This window comes from Neopsephotus bourkii, unplaced genomic scaffold (genome assembly GCF_033783945.1).
Source record: "Neopsephotus bourkii isolate Nb327-2 ecotype Australia unplaced genomic scaffold, CSIRO-AGI_Nbou_v1 NB_977, whole genome shotgun sequence".
NCBI classification, from domain to species: Eukaryota; Metazoa; Chordata; class Aves; order Psittaciformes; family Psittacidae; genus Neopsephotus; species Neopsephotus bourkii.
The window spans coordinates 576679-596095 of NW_026901471.1; the positions used below are offsets into that span (position 1 = coordinate 576679).

Here is a 19417-nt window from a genome sequence, read left to right on the forward strand (position 1 = left end):
GGGACCAGGTTAGAAAAGCTAAGGCCCAATTAGAATTAAACTTGGTTAGGGATGTGAAACATAACAGGAAGGGATTCTACAGATACATAGCAAAGAAATGACAGACTAGGCCCTCTCTGGAAGCTATCATGAAAACTGGCTACCCTGGATTTGGAGAACACTGAGGTTCTTAATGACTTCATTGGCAAATGCTCTGACCACACCACCCAAGTCTTGGAAGGCAGACGCAGGGACTGCGAGAACGAAGACCTTGGGCCCACTGTAAGAGAGGATCTGGTTCGAGACCATCTTAAGAACCTGAACATACACAAGTCCATGGGACCTGATGAAATCCATCTGCAGGTCCTGAAGGAGCTGGCGAATGAAGTTGCTAAGCCACTGGCCATCATATTTGAAAAATCATGGCAGTCAGCTGAAGTTCCCGACACCTGGAAAATGGGAAAATATAACCCCCATTTTCAAGAAGTGGAAAATGGATGACCCAGGGAATTACAGACCAGTCAGTCTCACCTCTGTGCCTGGCAAAATCTTGGAGCAGATTCTCCTGGAAGGCATGCTAAGGCACATGAAAAACAACAAGGTGCTTGGTGACAGCCAGCATGGCTTCACTAAAGGCAAATCCTGCCTCACCAATTTGGTGACCTTCTATGATGGGACTACAGAACTGATGGACAGGGGTAGAGCAGCTGATGTCATCTAACTGGACTTGTGTAAAACGTTCGACACTGTGCCACACAACATCCTTGTCTCTAGATTGGAGAGACATCAATTTGATGAATGGACCACTCGGTGGATAAAGAACTGGCTGGATGGCCATACACAAAGAGTTGCAGTCAGTGGCTCAATGTCCAGCTGGAGACCAGTAACGAGTGGTGTCCCTCAGGGATCAGTGTTGGGACCAGTCTTGTTTAACATCTTCGTCACTGACATGGACAGTGGGATTGAGCGCGCCCTCAGCAAGTTTGCCGATGACACCAAGCTGTGTGGTTCGGTTGATACACTGGAGGGAAGGAATGGGATCCAGAGGGGCCTTGACATGCTTGTGAGGTGGGCTTGATGCCAACCTCATAAAGTTTAACCATGCCAAGTGCAAGGTCCTACACCTGGGTCAGAGCAATCCCAGGCACAGTTACAGGTTGGGCAGAGAAGAGATTCAGAGCAGCCCAAGGAGAAGGACTTGGGGGTGCTGGTTAATGAGAAAATGAACATGAGCTGGCTTCAGTGTGCGCTTGCAGCCCAGAAAGCCAACCGTATCCTGGGCTGCATCAAAGGAGAGTGACCAGCAGTTCGAAGGAGGTGATCCTGCCCCTTTACTTTGCTTTTGTGTGACCTCACTTGGAGTATTGTGTGCAGTTCTGGTGTTCTCAACATAAAAAGGACATGGAACAAGTCCAGAGGAGGGCCACGAGAATGATCAGGGGACTGGAGCACCTTGCATACGAAGATCGCCTGAGAAAGTTGGGGCTGTTCAGCCTGGAGAAGAGAAGGCTGCGTGGAGACCTCATAGCAGCCTTCCAGTATCTGAAGGGGGCCTATAGGGATGCTGGAGAAGGACTCTTCATTAGGGACTGTAGTGATAGGACAAGGGGTAACAGGTTAAAACTTAACCAGGGGAAGTTTAGATTGGATATAAGAAGAAAATTCTTTCCTGTTAGGGTGGTAAGGCAATGGAATAGGTTGCCCAAGGAGGTTGTTAATGCTCCATCCCTGGCAATATTTAAGACCAGGTTGGACGAAGCCTTTAGGTGATATGGTATAGTGTGAGGTGTCCCTGCCCATGGCAGGGGGGTTGGAACTTGATGATCTTAAGGTCCTTTCCAACCCTAACTATTGTATGATTCCATAATAGTAGGAAATGAATTCAAGAGCACATAAACGTAAACCTTAAAACACAGAGGAGAATTAACACAAGAACAGTGAGGTTTTCCCCCAACCTGCAGTCACTAGGAGACTTCATCAGACACCCAGGCTTTTCTACACCTTTCTGTTTCACTGCAAGTTACTGAACTCAGCAGGAAAATTTGGTGTAGTTACTCTGCCTATATTACATAAGGAATCAGCCTCGGTTAAAGTTGTCATTTCTGGTGTTATACATTTGTCTGCTAACCGCTTAAAAAAAAGCTTCTACAAAACTGCATTTTTCCCTAAAGCACGCCAACAAAACCATTGTTATTTTTAAACTAATCGTGTTTCAAGGCATAAATACATACCTCTTTAGATTCAGCAAACAGTGGAATGTCATGAAATGGGGAAATGTATTTACCATCTGCATTCTCTGAAAAAAAAAAAAAAAAACAAAAACGAAAAAGTAGCATTACAAATCTAAAGATATGACATGTTAGTATTGCTAACTGTTCTGCATTACAGAAATATATGATATGCCACAATTATGCACCAGATGAACTTTTCCTGAAGTTTAATTCCAAGGACTAAAAAAAAACAACCTACATTCAGGACTAGGATTTTGACTGGTTAGAATTCATCAGAATCAAAATTATTGCTTTACTATACAACACTTCTCTTCTGACTACTTGGCAATACAAGCTATGTGAAGATGAGATGCTTTCATTCTCTTTCCTCCTTTCCCCCACAAATAAAAAAACATTAAAAGAAAAACAACAAAAAACCAACCAACCAAAACAAAACAAAACAAGTAAACAACACAACAACAACAAAAAAAAACACCACAGCAAGGGAACTTTATTTCCATAAGCAATTGGATAATTTATCTGGGTTTCTAGCAATGCTGCCCTTGTGACTTCTCATTTCTAATAAACTGAGTTTCACAACCACAAAGAGAATCATAGAATCGTAGAATAGTTTGGGTTGGAAAGAACCTTAAGATCATCTAATTCCAATCCCCCTGACATGGGCAGGAATGCCTCATACTAGACCATGTCGCCCAAGGCTCGGTGCAACCTGGGTTTGAACACTGACAGGGATGGAGCATTCACAGCCTCCCTGGGCAACCTGTTCCAGTGCCTCACCACCCTAACAGGAAAGAATTTCCTCCTTATATCCAATCTAAACTTTCCCTGTTTAAGTTTTAATCCGTTACCCCTTGTTCTATCACTACAGTCCCTAATGAAGAGTCCTTCTCCAGCATCCCTATAGGCCCCCTTCAGATACTGGAAGGCTGCTATGAGGTCTGTCTCCAAGCAGCCTTTTATTCTCCAGGCTGCACAGCTCTATCTTTCCCAACCTGTCTTCATACAGAAGGTGCTCCAGCCCCCAAAGACTGACCAAAAGAATTAAGTGAGGGATGGGATAATTGCTCAGGCCCTAGACATGAAACACCACACCTGAAAACCAGTTGTCATTAAACTCAATGGTGACCAAATCTGCACCTCAGCCTTGCTTACACTGTAGAAAAAAAGAAAATTCACTCGAGTGGATGCTCGAGCTTTTCCATCTACTCAGAATTTTTTCAACACACTAAAAACCTAAGCAGTGCATCAGAATAGAAATATCAACAACAATCCAAGGTGGTAACACAACTCCCAGGGAAGTTATCTGGTAGCACCCTTATTCACAGTAAAGGGAAAAGCAGAGGAAGGACTTCACTTAGCTTTGGACTGTACTTGGACCATTTCAGAAAAGGGGAGTAAATGGTAGTTGGTTTTGCAACTCCTGGAAGCCTCCCAGATGCTCCTCCCAAATAAAACAAAGTTTAGCGGTAGGCTACTTATTCCCACTAACTAAAGGAAGTTTCTCTAGAGGAGCTCCTGCACTGGCAGCCCCTGGGGACTGAGCACAAGGGAGCTCTGGCAGGGTACTGCTGACAGGGCACGCTACGCCTCCGCTTCTCTCACACCAGCAGACATTAGAATTAACTGCTTGTAACTCAATGGACCAAAACCATACAACACCACTGCTGGAGAAGCGGCAGACAAATATACAATACTGTTATGAAAACATGTAACACCAAGACTGCATACTGCCAGCTCTCACTGGGTTTTGCTGGAGCACTCTTGGGAGCACTGCCCACACCCTCCCACTGCCACTTAGTGTGCTGGCCCCACAGGCACCATGTCTGGATGACAGCCACCCCTCACTGTGAGGTTTGTGGCCGGAGGGCTGGCCTCGTCACTGGGGACAGCCAATGCTACCACCGGGCTGTCACACTGAAAAGGTGAGATAAGGCAAGGCCAGGCGACGCTCCGGTGGCCAAAGCCATCCTTAGGATACCAAAGCACGCCATGGCCTTCCTGCGCAGATTACTGCAACACTGCACCACGGCTGTGCTTCACCCCAGCCTTCTCAGCACCTCTACAGGGGCCTTCGCAGGGCTGGGAAGGGTACGGCTGTGCCATGCACACCAGCCCCACCACTGAGCAGGCCCCGCATCCACTCCAAATGCGGATCTGCCAGGAAACCCTCACCCCACTCTCCACGCGAACCTGCCTCCCGGGACTGGGAGAAGGGGGAGGCTCAGGGGCGGACGGCTCGAAAGGCCTCGGCAGTAGCGGGGAGCCGTCGTTCTCCTCGCCGTGCACCCTGGCAGGCGGGGAAGGAAGGGATTCATACAGCCCAGGGGCTGCTACTTACTAAAGTAGAGGCGGTAATCGGCAGAGTTGGACCGGCCCCGCTGCTCCGTAACGTACCGGGACATGGCGCCGAGGCAGCGGCGCGGCGCTCGCCCCCAACCCCGCGCCGCCAGCAGCCGCACCAGCCCCGGCGGCGCACGCATGATGGCGACGGCGGCCGCCTTCCCTCCCCTTCCTGCGGCTGCCGGGCCTGCGCTGCGCTGCTCCGCTCCACTCCGCGCCAGCCCCGCCTGGCCCCGCCGGGAAACCTCGCATGGCGGCGAGAGGTGCTGCCGGCTTCGGGGAGTGCTGCCCGTCGCGTCCTGCCTCACCGGTGCGGACAGCGAGCCGCGGCTGCCCCCTGAGCAAGGGCACGACCGCTATGCTCCAGAAGCCTAAAATGGCGGTATCGGCCTTGTTTATCCCTAGGGGTCCAGAGGTCACTGCTTCCACTCCTGAGGCCACGGTCAGCATCGTGGAGGAAGAGTTGCTGTAGGTTTCCCAGGCAGCCCCTGCCTTAAGAGAGGGGTCCACGGAGTTTAAAATAATAAAACAAGCATTTTTGAAGTGGTGTTCCCAAGCAGGAGCCAGGTGAGCCTGGGCAGCCAGTACCTCAGCTGTACCCACGCTGAGGTGCTTCCAGGCCACCAGCACTGCTAAAAGAGTGGTTGCAAGGTTCGGGGTGATGGTGGCAGGGTTGTTATGCACACCCAAGACACGTGTTGGTATGGAGACACCACCCTGCTGCATGGCTCCAGCCACCCTGTGGCTGCACAGCTTACAGGTGCACTATTTGAATGGGTTCCCAATGGTGGATGCATTTTTGTATTGAGCCCTGCTGATATTTCAGTTCAATTCTCACCTGTATTCAGGTGGTGCTGCTTTAAAGTTTACTACCCCTGTGTATGATCTGATTCCTTTGAATTTTCTTCATTGATTCTTGAGGAGTACTTCAGATTAATTTCATCTGTTGATACAGGTGGTAGTTTGGAGGAGTACTTCTTATTCATGGATCTTTCAAAACTACTGAAAAGGGGCACATACCACTATTTGCATTTTACTGACAGAAAAACTGAGGCAGAACAACTTTCGTTGCTGTCGTCACTCTTAAATCCCAACCCAATCATCCTGTGTATTCACCTCTAAGGTGGTAATATTAGCTTTGAATTTTAGCTCTGATTTGAATTACCCTGACCGACTTCTGCAGGGTAACTCCATGTTACCCTGATTATTTTATACAGTATTTTAAATGTTATTGGGAATGATTGTTTACAACAGAAAGGATAAGTCAATCTCTTCTGACAGATCAGAAAGAGTAGAGAAATTATTTATGTTATAAAAAAAAAATCTATTGTGTTCCACCCTTTCCTAGAGTAGGCCTGCTGCTGAAAGAGGCAAGGTTAAGAAAGATATAAGGAAGAAATTTTGGGTATAAGGAAAAAGTTCTTTACTGTAAGGGTGGGGAGGCACTGGAATGGGTTGCCCAAGGAGGTTGTGAATGCTCCATCCCTGGCAGTGTTCAAGGCCAGGTTGGACAGAGTCTTGGGTGACATGGTTTAGTGTGAGGTGTCCCTGCCCATGGCAGGGAGGGTTGGAACTTGATGATCTTAAGGTCCTTTCCAACCCTAACTCTTCTATGATTCTGTAAGAGCAAACATGTGCCATAAGCCTAGCCTTCCACCTGTGCTTAGTTTTGAGGAATCTGGATTTTATTTATGGAAGGTCAGAGCCTTTGGAAATCACTTACTGAGCACACACACAATGTTTTTACACTTTGCAAAGTTGGCAGTTAGGTTTAAGTTTATTCTAGAAGGAGTCCAATCTATATCTATTTCCCTGTGCAAGCTGGGAAGTGAAATACACTGCTGTGGCCAGGAGGACATGTAAGATGCACAAAGTGAGCACAGAGTTCTCCAATGCCTTGTGTTGTGAACATGGTCTGATCTAAAGCTTTCTCACCTGTAGTGAGAAATCAGCTGTGATACACTTGGAATTTATGAAATATAAACAAGTTTCTGTGCAGATTCCTTTTAGATGTGTAAATAGATGCCACTCTGTTACCTAGCAAGGGCAGATGATGTAGCAGAGAAAATGGGTTAATGCTACCATAGCAGAGAGCATGATGTTTTAGTACTCTAAGGTATCCAAAATCCTGTTAGTACTACAGAAATAATAATAAAGTTTTAAATAGATTTTACAATAATATGCATTATATTACACAGAATATGCAGAAGTATGCACAACAATCCTCAAGTGAGATTTGGGTAAAACGAGCTTCCTGGTTAGGATAAATTTACCTAGCATTCTTGAATCTTTGAAACAAATGGATGTTTTGGTCCCAGTATCTACTTTAGCAAATTCTCCAGAATTACCAAGGCTTTTACTACCAGGGTATTATTTCACCTCTTTTTATTCCCAAGCATTTACATCCAGCTCCTTGAGGCATCACTTTAATAGGGCCAACAAAAGGCATGTATAGGTCTGATCCCATTTATTGACCTTGAAACAGCTCCCACTGAAAGGCAATGAAAATATTGCTATTTATTTCAATGGAATTAGAACCAGGTCCTTAAGACTTAAGTAGGACTTACATGGTACTTAGGTTTTATGCTTGCCCTTTGCACAGAGGTCAATCTCATTCCAGCAGAATGCCACTGGAGTATAGCAAAAACTCAGCAGCAGTATAATCACCTAAGCCTGAAGGACATCTCTACTTTAAAAGTTTGTACTCTGCAGTGTACATTTACTTTTATTTTATATATATTTATACACACATATATATATTATTTTCCTATGAAAATGCTGTGAAAATTAAATGCAGAAAACATACTATAATTAAAAACAAATGAAAAAAAAGTATCCCTTCCTCCTGGATGAAAATCATTTTTATCTTTTCAGCTAATAAGGCTTTGAAGAATTTCATTAGTACCACTATGTGCTATTTTAGTGCATTTGCTCTTGACTGGTGATCACATCAGTATCATTAAATTTTGCTGTAATATAACTTTTATTTCCATGGTTTATAAGGCCATTAATCTGAAGGAATCAATTCTTGCCACCCTTCTGTTTTGCTGCTACCTGTGTGCAAAGTTCTAGTAGTCACAGGATGGCTGTCCTCCCTGTCCAGCCACCTCAGTGGAAAAGGTCACTGCCTGTGCTTGCTTAACCGTGCTCACTCGCTCAGCCATCACCATCTCATCAGCATGCCGATGGATCAGCTCCTGTCAGTGCTTCCTACTTCAGACCTAGCCAAGCAAGGCTAGCTGAGGCAGTTCAGGGGTGTTAGGCTGTTAGTCAGGCTGCTTATCAGCTGAAACAAGTTAAGGAGCATGGGCAAGTCCTTCTGCAGATCCTTGCACTGACAGTCTGCAGAGGAGGATGATGAGTCATTAGAGTCAATAACCTCTTTCATTGGCACAGCTGGGTTTGGGAGAGGATGTCTACACACAACATACTCACATGTATTTGCATTTTACGCACTGATGAATGCCTAATGGCAGTAAAAGGCTACATCATCTAACTAAAAGGAACAAATTATGTATTCCAGTAACTAGAACTAGGTTTATCAGGTTATGTTACTGTGAATAAAGACAGAGGCTCCTGTCCCAAAGTACGTTAGGTCAGACTGTAAAGCTTTTTTTGCATTGCTGAGCTCACTTCAGTAACTTTATTGCTTTAAAAAGACTGATCCTCTGTAGTTATGCAAAATTCAGTTTTAGTTGCAATATTCACTCTCACATATAGGACGATGTCAAGTTTACAGCCTGGTTGTTGGTTTTTTGTTTTCTGAATAAATTATTTATCTGAGCTGTTAGTTTCAGTTTTAACCATGCTTTTCATTAGGCTCCCTGTAATGTATGTTAGGATTCACTTGTCTGATGAACTTCTCTAGACCCTTGCCTAGAAAGTGATTTGCCTAGTAAGAAACACTGTGACTGAGTCAAGCTTTATAGGTTGTGCCCATTTCTTCCCTCCTATCTCTACGGAGTTCATTTTAAGCCCTGTGAACCAACCATAAGTCCCACCAAAACTTGGTTGTATGAGCTAAAACTTATTTTTTCTAGATTCTTATCTTTGTTACTCCAAAGCAACTTCCCATTACAAACCAGAACTTACCCAACAGTCGTCTTTCCTGTTCATTCATTCTTTTATTTATTCTTGCACATACATGACGTACACAAAAAGAGAGAAAAAAGGGTTCCAGTTCAGCTACAAAAAACACTGTCTGAAAGCATGAACTTTTAGTGCAAAGTTGCAAATATGTAATTGTTCTGAATAGGGATCTAGAAGGAAAATATTGCCTATTCCTCATGATGGTCTTTTTTAGGCTTCATTCCCCTCTTGATTTGTGAATTGCCAGACAAAAGGTTCCAAAGAATCCCACAGAAAACATTTCCTCTGGTAATTTCTACACCCCCCTATTTTACATTGAAACATAATAATAACGAAGATTCATCTCTCCCTCTTTTTTATCTGTGCCTCACTCGCTTGCTTGTCTTTTCTCATTAGCTTTGATATCACAGTGCCATCTACTTGATCAACAGAGTCAGGTTATTTTCCTTAGAAAATAACTGCTCTGCTGTAACCCTGAAGAAATCAAAGGGCTGCTCGCTTTCTTAGTGAGCTCCCCTCTCCTCTGCACCTCCAAGCTCTTTCAAGGCAGCACTGCACTTAGATGTGTGCCTTTGGCAGCTGGATGGGTTCTGAGGCTGTTTTCACAGTCCGACACAAAGCCATGGCTGGACAGTGGCAGATCCACTGGCACTGCAAGGCCAGTTCAGGCGCTGCTGACTCTCTCTCAGCATCCCCTCTCCTCTCCAGCGGGTGTTTCATTTGAGAGCCAGTCCCTCTCTGTAGGCAGAAAATATGTCAGCCTTTTGTATGTGTAAACTAGGGCAGGGGTTTTGTTCAGAGTAAGAAAGCAATACAGCAGCCAGACAAGATGTATTGCATAGCCTGACAGGTTGAACCATCCCTTCTTACAAAAATCCACAGCCTTGCCTGGGCCCCAGCAGTCATATGCTTTATTAATTTTGCCTACAAATATTTAGACAAGGAACACTATAGACACAGCTAAAAGAAATTATCACTCTACACTTACTTCTAAAGACCTGCTTCTCTACAGGAATCACCAGTCTGGCAAGATCAAGAGTAGGAGTGAAGGTGACACTGCCACACTAAGTAACTTTTCACCTGTAAGACAGGCTTTTTTCTTTTTTGCTATGGAAAGGTGTTTGAAGTTTTTTTTTCTATGTATATTTCAAAGTAGTTTTCATTCATTCATTGTAAAAAATCAACTTGTAGGCTCCAGTTTTACCTGTCCTTAAGTCTTCCCTTTTTATTGCTTTTATCCTCACCCATCACTTTGTTCTTATCTTACCAGTATAGCTGCAAACAGGTAGGGTGTACATACTAGCAGCTTTCCAGTGCTCAAAGTCCTTGGTGGGCCTTATGTATGATTGTTCTTATGAAAGCTTCAACTGTTTGTCCCTCAGAAGACATCTTTGCTGTGACTCATGCATACGGGCAGAGTGACAAGAGATACTGGCTTACTATTACACGTACCTGGTCTTCCTTGTATGGAGGTGGGGGGCTGTAGAGACATCTACATTTGCTGTCATGCTTCACCTGTGAATAGGGTAGGACAGCTTTCTGTAGGAGTACCATGGCACCTTTCTGCCTCTCCACTGCCTGTCAAGTGTAATTGCTTTACGTGGCCAAAATCAGCGCTGTCACTCTGCAGTGTGTTTTGAGACTCTCTTTTAGACGAGACAGAAGACCCCTGGCAGTGTTCAAGGCCAGGCCGGACAGGGCTTTGAGCAATCTGGTCTCATGGAAGGTGTCCCTGCCCATAGCAGAAGGGTTGGAATTGGGTGATACTCAAGGTTTCTTACAACCCAAACCATTCTGTGATTCTATGATTGTTTTCCCTCTGTGGTAGTGTTGACCATTGCAGTGAACAAACTCGAAAATGGCAGTGTGGTGTCATTGCCACAGGACTCCAGCCTTCACTCAAAAGGAGCACGCAGAGAAGTCAACCCACATCAGTATTTTTCATATATGCTCTGGGATACTAAGTTACAAAGAAATCTTCTGTAACAGCTGTGAGGTATTATAAGGAAGCAAATAACTGTTTGCTTACTTAATGGCCACCAGTCTTGATGGCGCTCCTGGTTCGTTTATGGCTGGGGACCGAGATAAAGGTTAGCATCGACTGTAAAACAATAAGCTCTTATATATGTCTAATACAGTTGCTTGGGAACACAATGCCAGTATTTTCCATGTTGACACCAGCACCTGTTCTGTCTCTTAAGCAGGGTGGCTTCCATGCAAATAACTCTTATGTCAGTGCTCACATCAACTGGATTCCAGTTAGCTTTGTAGAATTAAATGAGAACAACATAGAGTGGTTAAAGAGATTTTCACATTAATTGTAAAAAGAGCATTTTGTACACATAGATGCCAAATATTCCCTCTTGTCTTATGGATTAGTGACCTTGATACCACTTGACTGTCAGTTGTTACCGGGGTAGAAGGCAGCAGGAATAATTTGGAAATTGAAAGAAGGCTGCTGGTACAACAGCAAGGGGCAGCTGAACTCAAGTACTTTGCGTGCCGTTTTGACTGTGCTCTCTGTGACATTTGCTAGAGTCAAGGAGCCCATTAATAAGAGTTCATAGGGGTATGTCACTCAGATACTCATCTGATTGTTTTTACCTGCTTCTCCTACTGACTGCAGTGGCACAGCCCGCTAGTGTAAAATAATCACTGGATTTAACTTGATGGTGGATAAACCAGGATGTGGCTCAAACCTCCCTACCTCCAGAGGGGATAGGGAGGCTGCTGGTCCTACATGTGTCCCCCTCACTTGGAGTATTACAGAAGACGTGCTATTTTTAGCCTCTTCCATGCTGGGTGGCACAAAGGAGAAACTTTAAGGTTTCAGAAAGTACCCGTGTACATTTCCAAACTGCAGTGTCTCTGGGCTTCTGGCTGCCTCAGGAATAGTGCTGCCAGCTGAAGCCAGGTAAACCATAGCAAGTACAAAGGCAGCAGCAAACCGCAGTCAGCTTTGCCTGCAACTGTTCCCTTGCTGAACTAACACATACCTTTTCACACCCTGTGACCGAGCTGAGGAGGAAAAGGAAGACAAATTTTGCATGTGGGTAGATTGCTGTCGTAATAAACACCTGAGCAAACTCTACAACATCCTATCATGGCTGTAACTCTGCATATGTGGCTGAGTGCCTACAAAGCCAAGAGTTTCATGAAGTTTGTTCGTCCACCTCCAAAATATATTCTCCAGTTCTCCCCCAAACCAAAATATAATGAAATCTCGTACAAATGATGGGACCTGTGTCTTCTGAAAAGCACAACACAGTAAAATCCTAGTTGGTGTACACTTTCCCTGTGTTACACTTTTCCTGGCTTAAGCAACCACCAGCTTTACCCTCAGCTGCTTACATCTGCCCCTGCATCATAGAATCAGAATTAACTAGGTTGGAAAAGACCTTTAAGATCATCAAGTCCAAAAAGTCTATCATCCCCTGCCTCATGCTGCCACAACTGCTTGCGTAGCTGGAGGATGAACTAAATAGGAGCACAGATCCAGATGGAAAATAGCCCAGGGGGAAAGGGGGGAGGGAGGGATTTTCCAGCCAGATCAGTTCCTCCATCTCTTCTCAAATGCGGGTGTTTACACCCTGCAGCAATAGTGGGAACAAACTTATCTGGGGAAGGGGGGCAGTCAGGGCGGTGACTGTTTAAACCAGTTTTACCACGCTCACTGAATGCCAAGCCACTGCTTCGGAAAAATAAAAAAACAACGCCAAACCCCTCAGGAAGTCCCCAGTGTAAGGAAATGGTGTGGCTCATTTCCCTCAACTCCCACCTTCATCTGTGTCGTTGTTGCTGGGGCTTTGATGCTTGTCATAAGGCCATCACTGCGTCTGTCCCTGCCTCCGCCTCTCCCTGCTGTCACCACTGCTCTGTCTTTCAAAGAACTTCTGTGGTCTGACTTGCAAAAGAAAGGGTTTCTTAGGGAATATCAAAGAGGAGGCAAGACACAACACATGAATTGCCTACGTAATATGTGACTTCTCTGTGCGAGCACAAAGTCTTCCCAGTGTTCCCTTCTCCACTTTATTCCTCTGCCAGGCTGTGTTTGGGCTGGACACTTTGTGCAGCACTGGCATGGTGCTGCAGTTTGACCTCGTAAATTGCTAAACAGTTTCGTAACCTTTTCCTTTCACTGCTGGGTAGAAATGATGGGCTTTGATCAGGAGCTTGCATCACAGGGAAAATGAAAGTTGGAAACAAGTTTGTGCTACTACGTTGCATCCCCGTTTGTTGTTTTTTACTACACGTCCTTCAGGGACAGCGCGTGGGGACGCTGAAGCAATACGCTCCGCCAGCGTATGTCAGAGGAACATTAGCTGTGTCCCCTGGCAGATGCTGTGGCAATGAGCGTGCATGAGGCTGACACCGATTAGGCTGCGCCATGGGGCTCCCGCCAGGCGTTTCCTAAGGCAGGGAGGGCCACAGCGGGTGCGTATCACAGCCGTGGCAGTGATTGCTACTGATGGCTGCTGGGGCTCTTCCCAGGATAAGTCCTGTCCAAGCTTAGATGCCAGCAGCTCCTGCTGTTTTAACATGAGTTTGATTACACCGGCGCTACGGAGGATCACTAGACAGTGCCTGCGTGCCAGAGGCCCTTGCTAGCAGACAGGATAATGAGATCTCTTCCAGGGGCTGATCCAGAGGTATTATGAACAGGTGTTTTGGTGTCCACTTCCTCAGCCATCAGAGTGTGGTAATTTGTTCCAACAGCCTCCACAGGTTCTTGGCAGGCTTTCATGTTGCTTCTGTGTGTGTAGTGTAAAGCAGGACAGAGCCTGGCTTGAGACAAGCTGCAGCTCCACACTGCTTCCTGTCTCCTGGAGGGGCTTTCATCTCCTTCTCAGCCCTTTTCTTCATTGTCCTGGGGTTTCCCTTCAAACCTGTAGATCAGGAGTTAATCTACAAGTTGTAACCTAGAGGTGGGGTGGGAGTCTGGCAGGTGCAATTCCATATGTGAGGAGTTGGAGTCCTGACCAGGCTGCTGGTTAGGCACTAGCCTTTGGGAAGGACAGAGTGTCAGTCAAGGGGGTGGCTGGCCTCCCCTTCCCATTTGTTTTGCCGTCTGCTTCTCCACTGCCCCGACAGTGCAGAGAGAGGTGGTGTCCAAAAGGGAAGGCATCAGGTGATAGCAAGCATGGCATTGCCCTGCCGCACTCGGGCATCTCCCTCCCAGAGCACGGCCCAGGCAAAGCCGGGAGGATGCCTCTCCGCTTCAGGGTGCCGGTACGCACGGCCCCAGCGGCGGGGTGAGAAGCGTACCCTGGAGCAGGGAAAGGGGCCGTGAATGGCTGCGGTCTGGGGCTGGCTCTGAAACCGGCCCCGCCAGGCGTCCTTGCACACAAGGCAGGTGAATGCAAACACCGCCCGGGGCGTCAGCTTCCCGGAGGTGGAGCTGCTCTGCACAGGTGGCAGGGTTGAGCCCGGAGCCCTGCGGAGCCTGGGCAGCCCTGCTCTAAAACCAAGCCCAGAGCAGCCAGCCTTCAGCTGGGCAGCGCGTTCACCAGGTCAAGCTGTTGACCCCCTGCCACCACCACCACCCCCATCACCCCCAAGCAAGGCTGGCCATAGCGAGCATGAACTGTCCAGACAAGGAAGGTGCAGGGAGCCGGAAGAGGAATTTGGCCCTGCTGAGGAATAAGCTGTACATGTGGGAGAGGAGAAGGACGGAACCTGTGGTGGAGAGCACAGCCGGCACTGGGGACCATGGCACCTTGAGGAGGAGTCAGTCTGACAGGACAGAGTACAGCCAGAAATTACAAGGTACCAGGGAAGCATGCTTGGTGCCTGGTTACAAGGGATGCTCTGGGCTGGGGTGGTACCTCAGGGATGCTCTGGGCTGGGGTATCTTGATGATCTCCGGGCTACAGCCTCCAGTTAAAGAAGGGAACGGCAGTCTCTGCTCCCATACACTCACAGTGACAAATCGTCCCCTCTCACCCTTGCCCCCTATTTCCAGGGTGGAAATGTCTCCCCTATTTTTTCTAAATAATGTTGAGTAAACAGGATGTAAAATGCAATGGAAGGGTTCGGGGTCTTACTGCAAAATGTGCATGCAACCGGGGTCTTTCTCGTTCGTCATCAGAACGCATTTGCAACGCTAACAGTAACATGGAAATACGGTGGCTCTATCCTATCTGTCTTTTTTTGGCTGTCGTATCAAGTGGGGTATATGCAAAGTAATTAGAAGCACTGAGGGAAGTTTTTCTTTCAGTTAAAAATACCACGATCTATAATACGTTTATCATTGCTCAGATTGTGCAAGCCTAAACTGAACTGTGTCCAAATACATGTTTTGATGGATATGCTGATTGAAATTATACCACTATGGAGAGGGTTTCTTTCCAAATAATCAAATTGCATCTGGACCCCAAATTGGTAAAGTATGTCAGTACTGGGCCTGCCAGTCAAAATTTAAATGCAATGCCACAAATTGAGGAAAAACATGAGAAGTGTGTATGGCTATTTCTGGGAGTGCTCTGGAACACAAACTGACAAGTTTCTGTGGGCTCCCAAGGTCTGGAACAACAGGGCCCCATCACAAATGGGGGGTTTGAGTACTGCTGTATTATAAGTATTTACTAATAGTGATGTAACTGCCTCGTGACAATCACTCTTGTGGCAATAATCATTTATGGGGAGATAAAACAGGAAGATACTTTGGGTTTCTGTATTATGGTTTTGACACACTTAATTAGGAAGTAGCATTCCCTCAGAGAGACAATAAAAGCAGAAAATGAAATAATAAACCTGAAAGTAATGGGATTTCTGTGGGGGCTGAGAACAACAGAGTGGCCCATTGATTATGCTGTTCCCTCCTGTGATAGCTAATCAATGAGAAGGGAAAAAATTTTAGTTAAGTCAGGCACTCGCTGCAGGGATCGGCGGGGTGCTTCAGGGTACAAACACAGATTGCTATGGCTGGTCAGGCAAGCTCCTGGCACATGCCCCACCAAAACAGCAGTTCTTTACTTGTGAAGGTGGTTGCCCAGGTGAGGTCAAGGTTATCAGAGCTGTATCCAACAAAAAAGACAGGTTTTCTGTCCTGTGTCAGCTGTATTCATGCCATTAACATCTCCTGTTTAAAATCTGGAGCAAAGGAGGTGGGGAAGCCTAGGCAGTCATGGCAGAGCATGAGGTTATGTTTATGGCAGCAATCCAAGGAGACAGTAAATCCGGCTTTACAACTCCTGCCACCAGCTGAGGCTGCCGTGGCCACCTATTGCAAAACACGGGTCTGGTATCAGCTTGCTCTGCTTGCTCACGTTTGCTTAACACAAATGGTGATGGGTTAACAAGGTACCTGCAGGCTTTATATTGGATTAGAAGTTGCCTGTCCTCAGAGCGAAAAACAAAGTCAGTAGAAATTCCTGTGAAGTGTATTTACAGTCACAATGGAAAGAAATGTGGTTGTGTGCCAAGGCCTGATCTGAATCAAGTTTTGGATGATGGATCCCAGACCTAATGTAAGCAGTTTATGATGTACTATGGTTCTATGCCTTTATGTTCTTCGTTTTTTCAGTAGCACTTGGATGTGAAGCAGCTGACTCCAAGGTGAGGGAAGTGGTTTTGTTGGCACAAAGCTTTTGAGTTCTCCATTCTTGGTAAGAAAATCCCAACTGCTCTGTTGGTGACATAAACAGTCCTGCCAGGTTAGGACTCCCTGATTACCCTGGAATGGTAAATGCTTTGCAAAAAGATACACATGGTAATAATCTACACTTGCTTCCCATATGAATTGAAGGGAAAGCTCTGTGTTTAGTTTCCCCTCCATTCTTTAGGCCCCTGTTCATATGTTTTCTAACACACAGGCCACAGAGCTGTGGTAAGCATTAGCACAGGCATGGATATGTAAGCCAAGGAGGTGCAACAAGAGCAAACTCCACCAAGGGGAATCTCCCGTGTGTGGGGCAGGTTTCCACACCAAGAGTCAGAGGCTGCAGGACCTCTATCCCTGGTAATGGCAAGCAATCCAGGCTGAGCATGGGAAAGAAGGTGTCTTTATGCCCCAGTGCCTGTGTCAGCATTGCAGCATGTTTGTGCAAGGTGAAGCACGGTCCAAACATCTCTTGAGGGCCTTCCAGCCCTTTGTGTGCTTTAAAAGTTCCCTAAGTAGCAACCAGGCTATTTCTGCCCTGCCCCCCCAGCCTACAAACATGACCACAATAGCATTGTCAAAGGTGCAAACTTCTGTGACTGCTTTTCACTTTAAAATTAAGGATTCATTAAAAACACAAGAAAGCATTTTCATGGTTACTTACTATACCAGACACATCTATTCAATACCTTATCTGGTGTGAATGGTCATGCAACACCTCCTGGCTTTACTCTTTTGGAAAAGGAAATAAGATGTAAAGTAACCATTATATTCTCAGAGAGCTTGGCAAGCATTAGTTCATCTATTTCAACTCATCCTGTGAGATAACCAATTGCCTGCAGCCCCGTTTTAGGTAGGGGAAAAATAAGGTGATTGCTATCAACTGACAGGTTTGTGATACAACCACGCAGTCATCTACAGCTCAGGTTGTAATTGCAATCCTGGATGAGTCCAGGAATACCTTGATCAAACCATACATATATATTTTTCTTTCATAGTTCTCCCATCAACTGGACAGAAGCATCACTTTTCTAAAGAGGGAAGAATGGGGTTAAGGGAGATACATTGATTAGCATTTGTGGTGGGTGCAGAAAGAACATTAAGGGTCATTATAAGAGCTAAGACAGAGTTTCTGTGATATTTCTATGCAGTGCTCTGCTCTACATTTACTAGGAAATCCTGCACATACATCCTTTCAAGAAGAATGAATAACTTGCTACTATCCTTAAGCAATGGCATAAAATGGTATTTAGCAGGTCTGCTTTCTGAAGCTGTTTAGCTGGTAGGAATCGCTCTCTTTTCTACAGTGAAAATCCATCAGTAGCAGCTGTAAAAGTAACTATAGTAATATCTACATATTACATTAATGTTGGGATCAGTCTTTGAATTAACCTAAAGCTGCCATGCTGTGAATACCTATAAATTTTATTAAGAGTTGCTTGATGTCATTATTTGCACACAGATGTTTGCAAGATCAGGGCATATTAAGATACAATGTTTCATGGGGATAGGTGTTGTCAACCAAAAAGGGCAGATCATAGTTCACAGGGACAGGTTGTTGCTATTTTCCGATATAAGAAGGATGTGGACCTTTTGGAGCAAGTCCAGAGGATGCTGTGATGGCTGGAGCTCCTCTCCTATGAGGACAGGGTGAGAAGACAGCTTGGAGAAGAGAAAGCTCTGAGGAGACCTTAGAGCATCCTTGCAGGATGTAAAGAGGGCTCACAAGAATGTTGGAGAGGGACATTTTAGAAGGGCATGAAGTGATAGGACAAGGGGTAATGGCTTTAAATAGAAAGAGGGTAGATTTAGATTAGATATAAGGAAGAAGTTCTTCCCTGTGAGGGTGGTGAGGCACTGTCACAGGTTGATCAGAGAAGCTCTGGCTGCCCACTCCTGACAGTGTTCAAGGCCAGGTTGGATGGGGCTTTGAGCAACCCGGTCTAGGGGAAGGTGTTCCTGCCCATGGCAGGGGGATTGGAACTTGATGAGTTTTAAGGTCCTTTTGAAGCCAAACCATTCTGTAATGCTATAATTCTATGAGTTTTTAATAATCATATACCAAACTCGTGCTTGCTGTAAAAAATGAGCTACAGAAAATGGTGGGTTTCCAGAGGCATCAGAGATCCCATTTGCAGTGTTGAGACCATGCATACTTTGAAAATACTCCTTGTTTTACAAATCATATTGACTCCCTTATAACTTTAACTCTGAATGGGCCAACTGTGCTGTTAAATGACTTGCATATGCTTCAATTTAAAATACATCAGTGACATACCTGTAATAGACAGTGATTCATATCACACAGCTACCACAATATGTTGACTCAGAGCTTGTATCTGAACCTCAGATTTCACATTCTGCTTGTGTCTAATGTAGTTACAAGAAATAACCAACACCAAAAATGACACAAAACCCTGCAAGCTTATACAAATTCCTGGAAAGCTGCTATCCATTGGTATACTAAAGCCCAGTCAGAAGCAGCTCATCCCCCTTCAGTCCATCACAAGCAGGGCACCTTCCTTTATCCTCTCCTCCTCCCTGCCCGCAGAGTACACCGCTTTTCTTGCATGGACTGCCAATGCACACAGCTCCTTGGCATCTCCCATCAGAAGTAGAGATCCTCCACACCTCTTCCCAGTTCCTTATTTGCTTTGTGCTGTACTTACTGATTAACTTTCTATGGACCACAATGCAGAGAGTATCCTATTTCACTGCAAAATGTATTGATCTTTGGAGCAGTTGATTTGCTGAAGTACAGTGGAGAGCAAAAGTCCAGATTATTTCCTGAAGTGCAGGAGATGGCTTGATGAAAATAGCTGCGTGTCCTGTGATGAGAAATCACAACCTAACCAATACCTTTTTCTCCTGTGCAAATCTAATTCTGTTAACTTGCACAACACTAAAGCTGCAGTTACTCATTGAACTTACTGCAGTGGCAGCCAGTCTGGGAAGCAAGCTCATCTTTTCAGAGCAGAATCCATTTTGTGCTGCTGTATTTGCACAATGCTTAGCACAACCAAGTCCTTAGGTTTAGGGCTCTCAGGAGCTACTACAGCATAACTAATAATAGCAACTGAGTAAAAGAGTGAAGACTAGGACCCATGGAGCTTTACAGAGCCTTCTCTGATCGTATTAGCAAACATGTTATTAATTTGGATGCTTTGCGTTGTGCCAA

General features: G+C 45.6%; 2 protein-coding genes across 2 annotated transcripts in view; one reads left to right on the forward strand and one right to left on the reverse strand.

Annotated features, from left to right (window-relative positions):
- PPA2 (inorganic pyrophosphatase 2) overlaps positions 1-4817 on the reverse strand; it is a 39936-nt gene extending 35119 nt beyond the window's left edge. The window contains 3 exon segments of the mRNA XM_061359424.1: positions 2211-2275; positions 4549-4705; positions 4707-4817. Of these exon segments, the coding sequence (XP_061215408.1) occupies positions 2211-2275; positions 4549-4705; positions 4707-4802 (318 nt within the window). The 5' untranslated portion in view covers positions 4803-4817.
- An 8962-nt stretch (positions 4818-13779) lies between these two features.
- The window catches only part of ARHGEF38 (Rho guanine nucleotide exchange factor 38), a 39450-nt gene continuing 33812 nt past the window's right edge, over positions 13780-19417 (forward strand). Inside the window, exons 1-2 of the mRNA XM_061359420.1 lie at positions 13780-13891; positions 14199-14405. Coding sequence (XP_061215404.1) covers positions 13780-13891; positions 14199-14405 — 319 coding nt within the window. The remainder of the gene's footprint in view (positions 13892-14198; positions 14406-19417) is intronic.